This window comes from Mytilus galloprovincialis, chromosome 6, assembly GCF_965363235.1.
Source record: "Mytilus galloprovincialis chromosome 6, xbMytGall1.hap1.1, whole genome shotgun sequence".
Lineage (NCBI taxonomy): Eukaryota > Metazoa > Mollusca > Bivalvia > Mytilida > Mytilidae > Mytilus > Mytilus galloprovincialis.
Genome location: NC_134843.1, coordinates 75,930,609 through 75,949,466, shown reverse-complemented (window position 1 = coordinate 75,949,466; position 18,858 = coordinate 75,930,609). Strand labels below are relative to the sequence as shown.

The 18,858-nt window shown below is 32.9% G+C and overlaps 1 protein-coding gene across 6 annotated transcripts in view; it reads right to left on the bottom strand.

The window, feature by feature from the left end:
• The window catches only part of LOC143080342 (hemicentin-1-like), an 86,747-nt gene that overhangs the window by 48,390 nt on the left and 19,499 nt on the right, over nt 1-18,858 (bottom strand). For 4 of the 6 annotated variants that reach the window (XM_076256146.1, XM_076256145.1, XM_076256147.1 and 1 more), the window contains exons 3-22: nt 18,456-18,743; nt 17,728-18,039; nt 16,802-17,092; nt 16,280-16,600; nt 15,595-15,897; nt 14,586-14,894; nt 13,617-13,946; nt 12,850-13,158; nt 10,630-10,935; nt 9,565-9,870; nt 8,789-9,097; nt 8,228-8,533; nt 7,602-7,910; nt 6,640-6,945; nt 6,072-6,380; nt 5,265-5,570; nt 4,457-4,765; nt 3,511-3,816; nt 2,781-3,089; nt 2,155-2,445 (exon numbers count right to left, since the gene is read on the bottom strand). In XM_076256146.1, coding sequence (XP_076112261.1) covers nt 2,155-2,445; nt 2,781-3,089; nt 3,511-3,816; nt 4,457-4,765; nt 5,265-5,570; nt 6,072-6,380; nt 6,640-6,945; nt 7,602-7,910; nt 8,228-8,533; nt 8,789-9,097; nt 9,565-9,870; nt 10,630-10,935; nt 12,850-13,158; nt 13,617-13,946; nt 14,586-14,894; nt 15,595-15,897; nt 16,280-16,600; nt 16,802-17,092; nt 17,728-18,039; nt 18,456-18,743 — 6,135 coding nt within the window. The remainder of the gene's footprint in view (nt 1-2,154; nt 2,446-2,780; nt 3,090-3,510; nt 3,817-4,456; nt 4,766-5,264; nt 5,571-6,071; nt 6,381-6,639; nt 6,946-7,601; nt 7,911-8,227; nt 8,534-8,788; nt 9,098-9,564; nt 9,871-10,629; nt 10,936-12,849; nt 13,159-13,616; nt 13,947-14,585; nt 14,895-15,594; nt 15,898-16,279; nt 16,601-16,801; nt 17,093-17,727; nt 18,040-18,455; nt 18,744-18,858) is intronic. The other 2 variants (XM_076256149.1, XM_076256150.1) reach the window with 2 other exon arrangements.

Here is an 18,858-nt window from a genome sequence, read left to right as displayed (position 1 = left end):
TAGTTAAATTTTTCTAAAATATTGTTTTCTATTTGTTGTTACTTTGGATCAAAAACAAATTTTTCTTTTTCAATTTTAGCAACAACTATTTACAAGGCACTAATTACAAATTTTCCGATATTATTTATCCTACAAGATATTCCGTCCAGTCCAGTTATTTGATAAAATCAAATTGTTATTAAATATTACATATAGGAATAAGCCTAGCAAATCCAAGAATTTAAAAGTTATTCAACTGTTGACGTAACAACAGTGATAATTAAATCATTCCCTACACTCATTCTCCAATTAATGTGTAGTGCTGTCACTAGTAGAGTATTTAAGTAATTTTTATTTCATTTTATGTCTTTGTTTACCAGGAGTTTTATTTCTTGTACACAAATGTATGCTTTAATACAGCAAAATAAAGCATTTACAAAACTGAAAACCATCTACATGAAATAATTGAAACTTTTCCCCTTTGAGAAGTTATTTTGTTTAAAAAGATACCTTCTACATTAAACAGTATATCTGACATTCTGTAGTTTTTCTCATGATAAACATGTCCAACTCAATAAACTCTGAAAGGAAATTATCTCCCCTTGACATAACACAAGGACATTTTCTAAATCAACTTCAGTCTTTGTAAAATACTGTATCTTATGATATTCACAAATGAACTGATAGTGAATTAATACATAACATATGCAAGGGTGGACCCAGTGACGCAATACCTCCATTTTCCCTTTATGACCAAAAATAAATGTGTTTTTGGTACATCTTGCTGATATTAAACTACGGTACTGAGTCCTCAAACTTGTCATGCAGGTACTGTTTTTTTACAGAATATGTGACATTGTTGTTTCTAAATAACTGTATGAAAAGAAATTCCTCCCAAAATACTAATTTTTAGGGAAAATTATCTATAAATTGAAAGAGACAAAATAATCATGCGTTTTAAAGGAATGTCTTGTAAATGTGAAATACATGTTTGAAAGTGCAGAATGTCAGATATAAGCTGTTTTTACAATTTTCACTACATTTGATGTTTGCATACATATGTGCAACTACCTTCTACAGTGGTAATGTATATTACAGTATCAGTACAAACACATGTGTATTAGTGTCACAAAGTCAGTTAATATAACCCGTAATTATATATATAATGTCCACTTTGGACATGGAGATAATATGGAAGAAAGTACGACAATATATCATAAAATTAGTAAAATCATAATATTATTGGTTTAAAACAAATATAGAAATTTTGTTGCAGTAAGTCACATGTGTTTTGATTCAACTGGAAGAGAGAAAAATAATATTTTTTAATGTAAAAAGTTTAATACATTGTTCTATGGAAGCTGCAGTAAGCTGAATTGTTCAGCTATCATGAAAGCTTGTTCTTTAATATAAAACAATGTATCTAAGCTCGTTTCAGCAGTTACTAATTATGTATAATTACTAAAAGGAATTTTGATTCAAAAGAAATACAGTCAAAATTGTTTCTTCAGAATCATTGACGGAATCATCATTTGGATAATTAGGAAACTTTTTGATCCAAATCTGACTGTATAATGTATGAAATCATAACTTATTCTTGTCATAACAATGTTTTTTATATCTTATGTTAACTTCCCCGCCAAAAGAACATAACACATACAACCTACTTCTATCAAATTTAATCAGGTCAGTAACGTATTTGGTGACACCAATAACCAGTTATTGAATGTGTTAAAAGCCAACAGCTGTTTTATTTGAACCTTAAGACCATGCTCTTGTCTAAAGCCTGAAGACTGTAAGTAAAAGTTAATGGTTTTAACCCAAAAAAAAAGTGTTGTCAAAAACACATTCTATAACTGTTTTGTTATACCTTTTAACGAAAGAAAAACAGCATTTGTGCATGTGAGCATATTTTCCAACTAAACATAAAGGAGGAATGCAAAATAAACAAACAAAATTTGGTTTTCCGTGCAATTTTCATTTCTTCATAAAAATATAAAGAAAATGTTCCAAATAATCCTCATTTTAAATGTTTAGCTTTGGTAGGGAATAAGGTGGTATATATAAAGGTATAACAATAAATAATCATTGACCATAATGGTAGGTTACTAAAGTCAGATATTTCTATCAGCCGGATGGACACTACTGCAGGCATGGTAGATAGGTAGTACCTACCGATATAGGTCAACACAGAAGTAGAGCTAGACTGGCTCCCCACAGCATTGGTAGCTATACAGACATAGGAACCAGCATCAGTTGTCTCGAAATTGGTAACAGTCAGTGATGGGTTCCCTGGAGTACCGCCAGAATATTTTGTTGGGTTTCCGGCCACGTTAACAGATTGACCATCTTTTGTCCATGCTACGTTGGTGACCGATGGATTTCCACTTACAGTACATGTAATTATTTGGCTGTTTCCTCTGATGACCTCAGCATTGGCTGGAGAGATGGAAACGGTCAACAATTCTAAAAAGAAAATGGGTCAAAGTTTTAAATATTTGTGACTAATCAATGTAAATTGTTTACAATGTAGTTTCAGTTACATTTGCTAGAAAATAAATAAAATCCCAACTCTGGAAAAATGTGAAAAAAATTCTTCACACAATTCCGTAATAGCAGATTCAAAACTTCATTATATGTGCATTAATCTTTTGGTAAGGTTAAAGGGGTCTAGCTTGAAAGCTATAGAAGTTGAAAACAAATAATGTACCATCTTTCCTCACCCCTATCAGCACACTATAATCCAGTATTTGCTAATCTTAAGTCTATTGAAGTGGAAGATAATAATGTAGAGAACTCACCACCAGTGACAGTTAGCCTTGCACGTGTACTGGTTTGTGTTCCTGCCACATTTGTGGCTGCACAGAAATAGTCTTGTTCGTCAGCCTCCACAATACTGTTGATAGTTAAATGTGGAGCAGTGGCAGAATTAACAATGGTGTATTTGGTTCCACCAGATATTGTTGTTTCTGAACCACCAGCAGTTGGTCTCCTTGTCCAAGTCCATGATGTGGCCTGGGGAGTGCCAGTTATGGAACACTGTATTGTGTAAGACGAATCTCCATAAACAGCAGTTCCATCTGAAGGACTCACAGTTACTGATAATTGCTCTGCAAAAAGAAAAGGAAAATAATATTTATGAATGTTATGTATCAAAAGTTTTTCAAACTGTAAAATAAAATGTCAAACAGAAAAATTCATTACTGATATGACATTTGTTAATCTCAACAGAAGTAAAATCTAATAAAATTAACACCGACAAACAAATATGACAACATCCCCTATTCTTATGGTGATTGTCTTATTTTAAAAACCCTATAATCATGTATACCGGTATATATATAAAAATAAGAAGTCTTGTATGATTTCTAATTATACAACTATTCAATCTAGACCAAATTACCTAGCTGTAGCTATAGAGCACATTAAGGCCATTCAACAATGAGAAAAACCCATACCTAAAAAAACCTATAAAAGATCCTAATATGTTTCTTTTGAATGCAACTAAATACAATTTTTCAATATACTCACGAATATATCTAAGAACTGAAGTTGTGCTAGAACGTGTTCCAACAGCATTTGTAGCAGAACATACATAAGAACCACCATCAGATGACTGGAAGTTTAGTACTGTTAATGAAGGATTCTGGGTAGTACCACCAGAGTATTTGGCAGTATTGCTTAAGCTTAATGTTTGTTGTTGGTTAGATCCACTTGGTGTGAAACGCCATGATATGGATGTGGCCGCTGGATTTCCACTAACAATACATGTAATTAACTGAGATTGTCCCTGGAGTACATCAGCATTAGCTGGTGAAATAGATACACTTAGAAGATCTGAAAAGATAATAAAAGAATGTCATTAATTAAATTATACTCTACAGAAAAAGGGATTACAAAAACACATCTGTTCCAAGGCTTTGAATTTGGTAGGCCAGATGAGCCTTTCTTTTACATAAGACTCGTCATTGTTGAACTAATTAAATATGAAGTTGATGAGTGTTTAAAATATGGAAAAGTTGTGTCAAATATGGCTATGGCAATCTTTGCCTTGGGATAGGCTACAGAGTTTGTATTGGGTCGATCTTGAAATGCACTTTTCTTTGTCCTGAACAACTCATCATATAAAATATTCAGGGATAATTATCCATCAATGATTAGTTCATTTCAGTACCATCCATCCCCAAAACAGATACAAATCTTAGAACAACTGTAATGTAAACCGTGTGCTGAAGGTAATGAAAGGGCTTACAGTTAGCTATGCAGAAATTTCTGGTAAACAGTTAAAGCTGGACCATGACAAAATGTTGGGCACAAAAGGCTCTTAGGTATAGAATGAAATAAACGTTTGTTACTATAGTTACAAAATCTTAAATGAAAATTCACTTTTATAAGCATTGCAAAACACTTTTAGGAATAGAAGTATTTTTCATTTGTAAATACATTTACTTTCTTCGCTAAAACATTAATGTCTTACCACCCGTAACAGTTAGTCTAGCACGTGAACTGGTTTGAGATCCTGCAACATTGGTAGCACCACAGAAATAATCCTGCTCATCATCTTCCACAATATTGTTGATAGTTAAATGTGGAGCAGTGGCAGAATTAACAATGGAGTATTTGTTTCCTGAAGATATTGTCGTCAATGATCCACCAGCCTGTGGTCTCCTTTGCCAAGTCCAAGACGTAGCCTGAGGTGTCCCTGTTATGGAGCACTGTATGGTGTATGATGCTGTTCCATATACAGCAGTACCATCTGAAGGACTCACTGCTATAGTCAGTTGCTCTGTAAGAGAGAAAAAATAAAGACATAAGGAACCTGCTTTTGTTTGTCGATGATGTTCATAAGTGGTTCTTGTTTCTAATTTTTTATATAGATTAGTCTGTTGAAATCCCGTCTGAATAGTTAAACACTAGTTCATTTTTGGTGCCCTTTATAAGAAATTAAAATGAATATGGGAGAGTAGCAAGGGAAGTAAACTATTGAAGGTGGGTTATGGGTTTTTTTTCAGTATGTTTCTATTATCATTATGCAAAATTATCTAAAACATGGATATTTTGAAAGACCCTTCCTACCCTGTCTGACATACATTTTAATGGAATAGCCCTAATTGTGGTGCATATGCTTTCCTCAATATAATCAATCAAATCAAACATTTTCGTTAGTGTGTAATTTTGTTTAAACTAATCTTCCCAGAATTTCTCAAAGATCCCACTTTCCCTATATAATCTAAATCTAAATTGTATGAATATAATATTTGAACAAAATGTATTTATATACTTACGAATGAATCTAAGAATAGAAGTTGTACTAGATTGTGATCCAACAGCATTTGTAGCAGAACATACATAGGTACCACCATCAGATGACTGGAAGTTCAGTACTGTTAATGAAGGATTTTGGGTAGTACCTCCAGAATATTTGGCAGTATTGCCTAAGCTTAATGTTTGTTGTTGGTTAGATGAACTTGGTGTGAAAAACCATGTAATGACTGTGGCTGCTGGATTTCCACTCACAGTACATGTAATTAATTGAGATTGTCCCTGGAGAACATCAGCATTAGCTGGTGAAATAGATACACTAAGAAGGTCTGGAAAGATAACAATAATAAAAATTATTTTTAACAGCTTTTTCTTCAGATTTTTTACTTTTTCCCTTCATAACATAATTAGGCTCCAGCAATTGTAATTATCATCTGAAATCAATTAAATTTCTGAAGAAATGAAATAACACAACACTTTTGATTGGATGCTATTTGCTGTCGATTTCACAATTGATGATCAGAGTCACTGGTAACAGAACTCTACATACAATAATATATATTGGTAAATATTCAAAAGCTTTTTATAAAAATGGAACCAAAGGTTAAATAGTGAGAATAATGAGATCGGCCATTGTGGTCATAAAAATTAGGAGCCTGATTATCATACTCAAGACTCAAAACTCAGCTAATCCAAAGGAGATATGATGTTTTGAGCATATATTTGTACTGTGAGTACCAACTAAAGTTTAATGACCAAGTGCTGAGGTTTTAACATCAGTTGTCACTACAAAATAGAACTGTTTCTCAACTAAAACATGAAGAACTGACCTCCATTGACGATAAGTCTTGCACGTGTACTGGTTTGTGTTCCTGCTACGTTTGTGGCTCTACAGTAATAATCTTGTTCATCGGCCTCCACAATATTGTTGATAGTTAAATGTGGAGCTGTGGCAGAATTAACAATGGTGTATTTGGTTCCAGCAGATATTGGCGTTTCTCCACCACCAGAGATAGGCATCCTTACCCAAGACCATGATGTAGCCTGGGGTGTTCCTGTTATAGAACACTGTATGGTGTAAGAGGAATCTCCATAAATAGCAATACCATCTGAGGGACTCACTGATATTGTTAGTTGCTCTGAAAGATAAAATGATTATAATGTATTTCTGATATCAAAGTTAAAATAATCTTTGAATCTTTGAGTTCTCATATCAAGTAGAGAAGATTTTTTTATTGTATTATTTAATCGGAATATCCTATGGGATGTTTATTGTAATATTTTATCAGAATATCCTATAAGGATGTTAATTGTAATATTTTATAAAAATTTCCTATTTCATGTTTCAAGTGGGAATTTCATACATGGCATGAAATCAAAACATATTTATATACTTACGGATATATCTTAGTACAGAAGTTGTACTAGATTGTGTCCCAACAGCGTTTGTAGCAGAACATACATAGGTACCACCATCAGATGACTGGAAGTTCAGTACTGTTAATGAAGGATTCTGGGTAGTACCACCAGAATATTTGGCAGTATTGCCTAAGCTTAATGTTTGTTGTTGGTTAGATCCACTTGGTGTGAAACGCCATGATATGGATGTGGCTGCTGGATTTCCACTAACAATACATGTAATTAACTGAGATTGTCCCTGGAGTACATCAGCATTAGCTGGTGAAATAGATACACTAAGAAGGTCTGGAAAGATAAAAATATAATTTCATTGTTTCAATTTTACTCAATAGAAACGGATTAAAAACTCATCATTTCCCAGGCTTTTAATATGGTAGACCAGATCAATGTTTCCTCTACATAAGACTCATTAGTTGGGTAAGAATTGTATATGAGGTTGAAGAGCTCCCCTGCCTGGGGATAGTGTAAATAAGGCTCATGCATGAGGGAAGTGGATGCACATTTTTTAGACCCCAAGCATCCATCATATAAAATTTTCAGAGAAAATTATCAACCAATAATTAATTTTAGAGCCTTCCATTCCTCAAACATGATAAAATCTTATAACAGTCCTAACAAAAACAGTGTCTTTATGGTAATGTCAGGGCTTACAGCATAGCTTTGCAGAAATTCTGGCAAATAGTTGATGCAGGACCATTAAAAAGTGCCTGGCACAAAAGGCTCTTTCGAGTCAGGATAGCTTAAATGTCAGTGATAAAAAATTATATAGGATGAAATAAATTTTTGTTACTAAATGGTTACAAAATCATAAATGATGTGTCATATTCATAAGTGTTGTAATATATAATTTACAATTAACTTCAAAGAATAATGAGTTATTCATCATATGTAAATACTCTAGTCTCTTTCACTTTATTTTTGCTAAAACTATAATGCCTTACCTCCTGTGACAGTGAGTCTAGCGCGTGAACTGGTTTGTGATCCTGCCACATTTGTGGCACCACAGAAATAATCTTGTTCATCGCTCTCCACAATATTGTTGATAGTTAAATGTGGAGCTGTGGCAGAATTTACAATGGAGTATTTGCTTCCTGAAGATATTGTCGTCAATGATCCACCAGCCTGTGGTCTCCTTTGCCAAGTCCAAGACGTAGCCTGAGGTGTCCCTGTTATGGAGCACTGTATGGTGTAAGATGCTGTTCCATATACTGCAGTACCATCTGAAGGGCTCACGGATATTGTTAGTTGCTCTGAAAGATAAAACATTTACTTGAAATACATCATCTATGGTCACATTAAAATGTCACTTACAATAGGCAGTAATTGTTGATAAAATCTATATTCATAATCAGTTTAATATAGACAAAGTGACAGCAAATGTGCATATCATTTATTTAAAAATATTTCTATGAAAGTTTAGAACAGCGACTATATGGAAATCTTTTTCATTAGGTCAAGGTACTGCTTTTACTAGATAATCATGAAAAAAATTGTATAAAATTATAAATAAATTGAGGATAAAGCATCAGAAAAAAAATTAGGAAAAATATATGTTTTATATACTTACGGATATATCTTAGTACAGAAGTTGTACTTGTACTGGTTCCAACAGCATTTGTAGCAGAACATACGTAGGAACCACCATCAGATGACTGGAAGTTCAGTACTGTTAATGAAGGATTCTGGGTAGTACCACCAGAATATTTGGCAGTATTGCCTAAGCTTAATGTTTGTTGTTGGTTAGATCCACTTGGTGTGAAACGCCATGAAATGGCTGTTGCAGATGGTGTTCCTGTTACAGTGCATGAGATCAACTGTGATTGTCCTTGGAGAACATCCGCATTAGCTGGTGAAATAGTTACACTTAAAAGCCCTGAAAAGGAAAGGAAACTTTTCATTGTGTGAATAGTTGATTAGGCAAATATTTAATGTTTTATTATATCAGTTAAATTATATTAAATGTCACCACAAAACAGTTCTTATAATTTACTACATAGTTTTTTTTTTTATTACTGTATCTGGTTGCGTATAGTCTGCACTTTTTAACCCAAAATATGTACTTTAGATAAATGACATAAATGCATACTATACATGGCTGAATACAGTAACTAAATAACAAAGAGCTTACCTCCATTGACAATAAGCCTTGCACGTGTACTGGTTTGTGTTCCTGCTACATTTGTGGCTCGACAGTAATAATCTTGTTCATCGTCCTCAACAACATTGTTAATAGTTAAATGTGGAGCAGTGGCTGAATTAACAATGGAGTATTTGGTTCCAGCAGATATTGGTGTTTCTCCACCTCCAGAGATGGGCATCCTTACCCAAGACCATGATGTAGCCTGGGGTGTTCCTGTTATAGAACACTGTATGGTGTAAGAGGAATCTCCATAAATAGCAGTTCCATCTGAGGGGCTCACAGATATTGTTAGTTGTTCTGAAAGATAAAACATTTACTTGAAATATATCATAAAATCAAAAATTACTCCAGCTTCAATTAAATAAGGTTTTCTGATAATTTGTTTGCATAATCATAATTGCATGAGCAGTTCACCGTAAAACAGAGGATTGAAATCTTAATTTTTCATTTAATTCATAAAAAAAACAATGTCAACTTCCTAACAAAGTTCTGCTATGGCACTTTATTAAATGCAAATCTTCGTATTGGAAAATAATTTTTTGAAGATTCAAGAGATAAATTATTTCTTCTTAAAACTACAGTATTATGATTAATCTTTGGTATCAACTGTCAAAGGTGAAGGTAATATTCAGTTTTGGCTGTTTTGTTTGAGCCCATTCTTGTAAAGCTTACATTCTTTAGTTATGAATAGAATCTTAAAGTTGGTACATTTCTATGGTGAAGCATTACAAGATCCACCAAATATTTGTGTTTAAATAACTTACGGATATATCTTAGTACAGAAGTTGTACTTGAACTGGTCCCCACAGCATTTGTAGCAGAACATACGTAGGAACCACCATCAGATGACTGGAAGTTCTGTACTGTTAATGAAGGATTCTGGGTAGTACCACCAGAATATTTGGCAGTATTGCCTAAGCTTAATGTTTGTTGTTGACTAGATCCACTTGGTGTGAAACGCCATGAAATGGCTGTTGCAGATGGTGTTCCTGTTACAGTGCATGAGATCAACTGTGATTGTCCCTGGAGGACATCAGCATTAGATGGTGAAATAGCAACACTTAGTAGACCTGAAAATATATTGAACATATTTTTTTATGTGGAAACTATAGTAAAACTACTGTAAACCAACTTTTTTTCGAGAGCGATATATTTTTGGCAACTTTTGTGAGTAGAAAAATAACGTGAATATGTAAAACTGGGATTTTTCCTTATTAAACTACATCAAGTAAATCAGATAATCACGAAATTAAATAGCCGTGATATGGGACCATCTGAGTGACTCACAGGGTTAATACTCTCTTATTTGGTTTGAGGTAAATAATTTGGAAGTTTTATGACAAGTTTTTGCAATTCAATAATTTGAATGTTGCACACATAAAAAATACGACTTTCTACACACAATCAAGAAAATGTTAAGGCAAAATGTTGGTCACAGTGATTTTTTTATTGGATGTTATACATTTTCAGGTGTAAAATTCACTGTTCAACATCGGTAACTTGGTGAAGTTTGAGTGAATTCCAGGTTTGTTGAGACAAATTTGCTTCATTTTTCAAACAAAACTTAAAATGGAGAAATTTTATTGTTTTGATTACACACTAGAGACTGTATACTCGCATGCCCCTTTTAAAATGTTTACTTTTCATGTTTAATTAACATTATGTATGTTTGAATACAGCTTTACAAAACAAACTATAACAATGTAATAATCCTCAGCAAAAGCTAATTGATTCAACATAATTTGTTTATATAGAAGATGTTAACCTGTGGTTTAAAACTAGAAAAATTTTCATGAAATGAATCAGAATGTATTGACAAGTGAACTAACCTCCATTGACGATCAGCCTTGCACGTGAACTGGTTACTGTTCCAGCTGCGTTTGTTGCTTGACAGAAATAATCTTGCTCATCATCCTCCACGACATTGTTAATAGTTAAATGTGGAGCATTTGCAGAGTTAGCAATGAGATATTTGCCGCCAGCAGATATTGGCGATACTACACCACCAGATACTGGTCTTTTTGACCAAGAGGATGAGGTTGGTGTAGTTCCAGTTATGGTACACTGAATGGTGTATGAGGCATCTCCATATATAGCAGTGCCGTCAGCAGGAGTCACAGAAATTGATAGTGGATCTGAAAACCAAGTTTACATTTAATCTCGTTCAAGTTTGTGATATAAGATTCATTTATGATGTCTTTAATTCCTACGATATATACAGAATAACCATTCATGGTCTGGAATTAAAACAACATAATAACGGGATGATAAGATACATTTGTACTTTAATGCGCAGAAAATTATCCATTTAAAAACTTCAGAAAAATATCTAGATGCCTGCTTAACAGTAAACTTAAACTAGTAATTGATATTTTTTTATCATTAAAGGGTTGGTCTATGACATTCATGGAAAGCCAGCACAATTGTTTATAAAGCTTTTTGAATTAGCCATTTATTTCCTTCAAAAAATGAAATCCAGGGATTTTACACAAAACACTAGAAACATCATTATATATATACAAATATTAACTATACTTACATGACGTTCAAATTTCCTCCATTATTATGAACATGATCCATTTATGCCAGTCTCACACTAAACTTAAAATCTTTTATTTCAAACCTTTTTCATGTTAAAGTTGTTTAACAAACAAACAGATAAGATACTGATGGCAATTTTCTTTTTTTTTTTACTTAATTTATTTTACTGTATACTTTATATATCTGATAAGATATAAAATTTTATTCAAGACTCTTTAATTGGAAAATCTTTAACTAAAATGACAATATTTTGTCTATTTAAACTTCACAATGTGAACACTGAAACAATTTTGTGGAGAAAACAATTAAGTGCAACAATTGTGAATTAGCAGGCTCCTACTACAACTAATCATCTAAACAAGTTTTTTTTTATCGGTATGTAACTCCCCTTCTGATTCTAGCAATTCACATAAATTTAATCCCTGCTGGAATGCTTGATTTCATATCCTTTTTAACAAATATGAAATTACTCAAAAGAATTTTTAAATAATTGTTTTTTAATTTAGAAATTTGCATCTGTGTCTCCTGGTTTTGAGTACTTATCTGTATTACTTTTATGCAATGTATAAATTTTTATGCTATGTATAAAACCTTTCCTAATCCCTCTATTTCTAAAACATTTATTCTATGAAATAGTCCTCATTTTTAAATCAGATGATATACTTTGAGAAAGCTACAAAATACTGCTAATCTATTTCACATGCGTTTTTCTCTCTGTGTTTACAGAATTAATACATGTACCACATTGGATATACCTACGATATTACATGCAATTAGTAACATTTACAGAGTTTTTACTTACGCCTGGCCTACAATACCTCGTTACTTATCATACATAACAGTTCAAAACAAGAAACGTATGCATTAGTGAACAATGACAAATTGACGAAAAGCAGAGAAAATTCAAAATGTTAACGCATATATCTGAAAGTTTAGTGCAAATGATGCTTATAAAACTATAAGCTCAATAAAAAGTTTTAAGCTTAGTTATAAAAAAGATCTTTGATATAAATATTGATATATCAACATTGTTCAAAATATTGATTTAAAATAATGAACAATGTCGTTCATTGAAATTAACAAAATTTCCATTGGAATCGTAAAAAAAATTTGTTCCGTTGGAAACAAGGTGGAAAATGCACAAACACACTATTTCATATTCTGCACATTTTATAACAACTACAATGAACCTTTACTTCAGTTTATATTGAATCAAAACACATGAATTCAATATGTCTTCAAATTATATCCTGCAAGATGAATCTCATTCGGATGAACATCTGAAGACTCCCCATCGATGAAAAAACAATGGCGATTTCATCAACATCCTGAACGAATTAGGTAGACATAATAATCAACCTGATCGTGGATGACAGAAAAAATCGTAAAAATTTAAGTTTTAATTACCGGTACATACCTTCACGCCTGAAAATATGCATTATTAAAATATGTACATGTAACATGACCATTTATTTTTGGGACCGCATGTAACATATGTAAATACATACCAACATATGTCAATACTGAATTACTACTAGTTCCAGTACCAGCAGCATTGGTTGCTGCACAGCGATAAGAACCAGCATTATTTGTCTGGAAGTCTGTAATGGTTAGATCAGGGTTTCCTGGGGTTCCACCATTGTATTTCCCACCACTATTGGCTATATTTAGCAACTGCTGACTATTACTACCAGATGGTGTAAAATACCAGGTGATTTGTGTAGCGGCTGGGTTTCCCTGGGGATTACAATCTATTGTTTGGGTGTTTCCTCTGATAACATTAGCAGTTGCAGGAGAAATAGTCACAGTCAAAATTGCTGTAAAATATAATCATATATTTTATAACCTCTGATTGAAAAAGAAAGAGAGTATATTGGTTGTGTGGTACTTGTACTTGTTATTCAACCTATAAATACAAAGAAATATAAAGTAATCACCTTTCATATCAAAAATATGATAGACATGCAAATTGTTTCAACACTTTTTGACTCAAGTTTTCACTTTTTGTCATTCAAATAAACAATGATTTTGATGAAGCAATCAAAAAGATCTTGAAGGATTGATATATGTTTAATCTACTCCAAGATGACATGAAATAAGCAGTTTTACTATGGGACACTGCTATTCTTTAAGAATATTGCAACATTTTCATATGTCTAAACGAAACCACTTTTAAACATGAACTCCTAACAAGAAATTTATAAAAGCTTTATTCTCCTTCGGTAGAATTTCCTTGTTATATAGAAACTTGATGAACAGTATTTAAAGAACAAACCTCCTGTGACTGTCAAAGTGTGTCTAGAACTAGGATTATTGGAACTGTCACTGGTACCAGCAGCATTGGTGGCATAGCAAGTGTAGATTCCAGCCTCATTCAAAGCAATACTTTTTATGGTCAAGTGAGGGTTTGTGCCAGAATTATCAACAGTATACTGCTGGTCATTTGTTCCTTGGGCTATGGTTTGTTGACTGCCACCTACAGGTTGGAATGTCCAGTACCAGGATGTTGCTCCGGGTGTTGCAGTTACCAGACACTGAATCTGGAAACTAGCATCACCTACTGTTGCTGTATATTGTCTTGGTTCAACATTAGTAGTAGGTACAGCTGAAATATGATAAAGTAATAGATAAATTGCTGTTTAATGTCCTGTGGCAAATTAAATCATAAATGCATATTGAGGACGAGATCATGATAATGTGATATGAATATAAACCCTGCTTTGTAAGTACACTAACACATTGAGCCATGTTTTTAATGTGTTTACATAGACATGTCGTCTTACATGGATATATTTTTTCTCAAGTGAACACATGATGAAGCTTGATTGTAAATTTCAGGAAGTTCTGATTGCAGTTTTCTAAGAAAAATATGACAAAAATTTCATAAATGGCTATCATATGTACAGAATATGCAAGTATTCAGTTAACTAGAAGTTGGTGATCAATGAATCTGAAAACATATTACACAGTAACAAATGCTTACATAAAGCTTGCTACAAAATTTCAGGAAGATCTGACTTTTAAATCTTGTAAAAAAGTGACAAAGTTTATAGGACAGATTAATGGACACATATGAAGGGAGAGGCAAAGTATTCCTTTGTAAGCCCCTCCCTTGAAGTAGGGATTTTAAATCTACACCAGCTATTCAGATTCCAATGGATAAACATAGGATTAACATAAACAGAAAAGCACTATTGACAAACAAAAGTATGGTGTGCCCAATAAATGTTATTAATGTACTTACTGATATAGGTTAAAGTTGCCCCAGGGTTACTAGATGTTGATCCAGCAGCGTTTGTTGCTCTACATACGTAAGTACCAGCATCACTTGGTTGGAAGTTAAGGACAGTCAAAAATGGGTCCTGGGTTGTACCAAGTGAATATTTCTGACTGTTTCCTGTGTTTAGTTGAGTTTGCTGATTGCTACCAGCTGCTGTAAACAGCCAGGCAATGTTTTGTGCAGCAGGAGTTCCACTCACAGTGCAGGTTATTCTCTGCTGAGCACCTTGGACAACATTTTGATTTTGTGGAGTGACAAAAACAGACAGAAGTCCTTAAAAAATAATGATAACATTGCTTAGTACATTTCAGTTTTAAGTTTGATTTAGAAAGCTAAGTGTAATCCTAAATTAAAATGTGCATAACTAAAACATATACGTGTTGAGTACATTTGTTACCGTCAGAAATTTTCAGTTTTTCTTGAGTAGTATTATACCTACACTGTTTGGAAATATTACACCTTATCATCATCAAACTGCTGACCAAAAATTAAGTCATAATTAAGTCATTCTGTTCATTTAAGTGTCTGCGAACCAACCATAAGTCATGTAATGTTTTTATTAGTGCACATCATCATACTCTAGATCTTCTATCTACTTTTGTATGCTCACTGTGATGACACAAATAGTTTACAACTGTCCCACTCAACTCTATGAGGAAAATCTAAAATTTGAATTGGAACTGAAAATCCTTATAAAAAAGGTACATAATACTACAGGGAGATAACTCTCAAAAATCAATGAACATTTTAATTAAGTTCTATTGTTTAGTACATATTAAGAAGCTTCTCAATGATAAAAATGTTTGTTTGTCAAACTGCTATATATCACATGAAATTTTTTAGATAAAGTGTGTGCTTGAATTTTTTTTTTATTTTTATATTTTTGTCAAAGGGTCGAAGTAAATATTTTGTCAAAATTTTAGTGAAGGTGTTGGTACCACCTTAAGACATCTTTTAGGATACAAGTACTAACCTCCAGTAATTGTGACTGTTCCTAGATTACTGCTGCCTGTTCCTACAGCATTTGTAGCAAAACATGTGTATACTCCAGCATTGGCAGTTGTGGCAAAATTAATGGTTAATGAAGGGGTAGATGTTGTACTGCCTTGATATCCCTGGTCTCCATTGTCAATTCGTAGAATTTGATTATTTGAACTTCTCTGCCAGTAAACTTGAGTTGCAGCAGGACTAGCAGATACAATATTACAATTAATTACCACTTGACTTCCATAAGTTGCTGAGTAGGTAGTTGGATTAATCTGGACTACAGGTATACCTTAAATAAAAAATGTGAAAGATTAAAAGACTTGCTTGATCCAAATAACTACAGAATTGCATAGTCCATTTAATAATACATAAATTGGTCATCAAGAAAAATTCCTTTGAATACTCTTACATCTGTACTTTTATGTCTTTTGTTTGTGTTTAGTACTAATTGGTTTTCAGAGATTTTTCCTTTAGTCATCCTGAATTTTTTTAAAGCTGAATTATATTTTACAGCATGGATTTAATTTGATGTCAGAACTTTACCAGCAGTGCTTCCCACCTTCGTAAGTACATGTAATTATTTAATGAATATTTTTATCATTTGTAATCATACCACATCTTCTTATTTTTATATTAACAATTAACACTAAAAAAATATAGAATAAACCTACTTCCTGTTACAGTTAGACTTGTTGTTGGATTATTTGTGCTGGTCCCGACCAGATTTCTGGCCTTACAGCTGTATGTTCCTTGGTCAGTTGATGCAACACTGTTTATGGTCAAAGATGGACTATTGACTGATGAGCCTGAATACTTTCCATTTGAGGTTGAAACAGAGATAGGGTCTGTCGTTTGTCCTTGATTATTGGTAAAGGTCCACTGAACTTCCTGTAGAGGACTGTTTGGTGATTGGACTGTACACCCCAGAATAATTTGTTGTCCGGTAATTTGAGTGTATGATGACTGTGGAATACTTGTAATAGGTGGAGTTCCTTAAAAAAGAATAAATTCAAATTCAAAAAATTGCCGATACTGTTCATGTATTCTTTGGGTTTTTTTTTATTTCGCTATAAAAACAATGTAAACTTTTACAGGTGTTTTTTTTTTTAAATTCTAGACCTGTATCTGATAAGCTTTTCCATTAAGTCTGAACTAAACAAATGAAATGGTACATATGTTATGAGTATACATACCAACAGGGTTAACGTTTATGGTATCTGTATTAACAATGTTTCCTGTGACAGCATCAATGCCCCGACAGACATAGTTTCCACCATCAGACTGTTGTACATTGGTAATTGTCAGAGATTCTGTAGGCACAGTGCCACCAGAAAGTCGAGAATTAGTGTTTATATTCAATTGAACATTATCTTTAATCCATATGATTTCAGATGCAGTTCCTTGTGTAACATCACACTGGAGAGTAACTGTCGTCTGTAGAGTTGGAGTGTACTGGGTCACAGGAGCGTTAATTGCAATAGGATCTACAATAATTACCATTAAATTCAATAATGATTCCCTTTCATACCAACAATGACCAAATAATATCACATTTTATCATGTTTATTCACTAATTCATTATTGAAATGTGAATTAAAAGATAAAAGGAGAAAAATATAGATTAAAACTGTTCAAACTACACTTCAGTCAAGAGTAAATGTTTAATTTGATCCTTATTTAATAACTGAAGATTCATTATTTTTTTCGTAGATAGATATTTTCTTGGATGAGGGAACAATCGCATTATCTTGAATATTTTGTTTTGCCATTTTTCTTATGTCTGCAGTGAAGCTTATAAAAAATTTGTACCTTTTTTTTTTTACTTTTTCAATTCATGGTTTGCCAATACCCACAGATTCCAAAGAAAATTTGGTATCCCATGAGTAAACATGAATCCACATTATTTAATTGATCTTACAATTTTCCTTCTGTTAACACTTACAGATTCAGATTCAATATATTTTATTGAAGTCTCACCACTTTTATAACATAAGAAAACAAAGATTAAATTGAATCTGAGGTCCACCTAATAAAAACAGGCATTTTTTAAAAATGCTTTGTGTACTTGAATGCTATCAAATAAATGAGCTGTAAAACTTTCAAATTGAGTTATACTCACTAGCAACTGTAATTTGTCTGCAGATTGTCTGTGGAGTAGAAGATGTGGTTGTATGTGTAACATCACAGCAAATGGTGTCTCCATTGTTAACAATTACAGGGCTCCAGGTTAAGACACCAGTTACATCATATGATTTAACATCTAATACTGTGGTAGTTGTGAACTCAGAAGAAGTAAACTGAGTATTTTTATTTTGATTTCTCATGGTCATTGCTCCAGCTGGGAAACCATTGGCTGAAATACATGTCCATGTGCCTTGTTGTCCTGGGGTCAAAGTGGTTGGTCCAGTCAAAGTTGGTGCATCTGGTGGAACTATTAACAAATGGTTAAACAAAAGTATTAAATAAAAAATTACTACAATATAACTGCACACTGCTTTTACCCTATGAAAAAGCTGTTCAATACATATCTCGTTCTGTTATAAAGTCGACACATTAAGAAATTGTATGCATTTATAAAATTATGTAAACATCAACAATGTCAAAGACAAAATAACAATAAACAGATTATCAATGGTCTTTCAAACTAGAAGATGTTTCTTGAGTAACTTACATATACATGTGTATGTAGATATAACTGAAACTGCAATATGTTCTGAACATTTCTCTCTATCATTCAGAAATCCCAATAACATGAATAATAAATGTATGCAATATTATCTGAATTTAATCAGAATTTAAGGTAAAAAACATGTTATAATATTCATCAAAATTGTGTTTTCTACTTACAGTGAACTTCAATAAATTTAGTAGTACTGAGAGGATTTTGTAGTACACCATTTTCTGCCTGACACTCGAAAACCTCAAAATGATCATCTTTGGTAGCAGTAAAGGTTAAAGATGTTGTCACTGCTGTACCAACTTGGGTTGTAGAAACACCATTTGTTATTTCTTGGTCATCTTTTAACCATTTGACTGTTGGTGGTGGGTCACCACGCGCAGAGGTACATGTTAATGTAGGATTGCTATTTAGAACTATGACTTGAGGTCCGTCGATGGATGGTGGTCCAGGAGGAACTAATAAAAGAGAAAAAATGTGAAAGTGAATATTTTTCCTGTAAGTTGGAAAACATGTGTCACTATTTGACTGCTTAGAACAACTCGAAGCTCCAATGAGCTTGTTTCCATTATC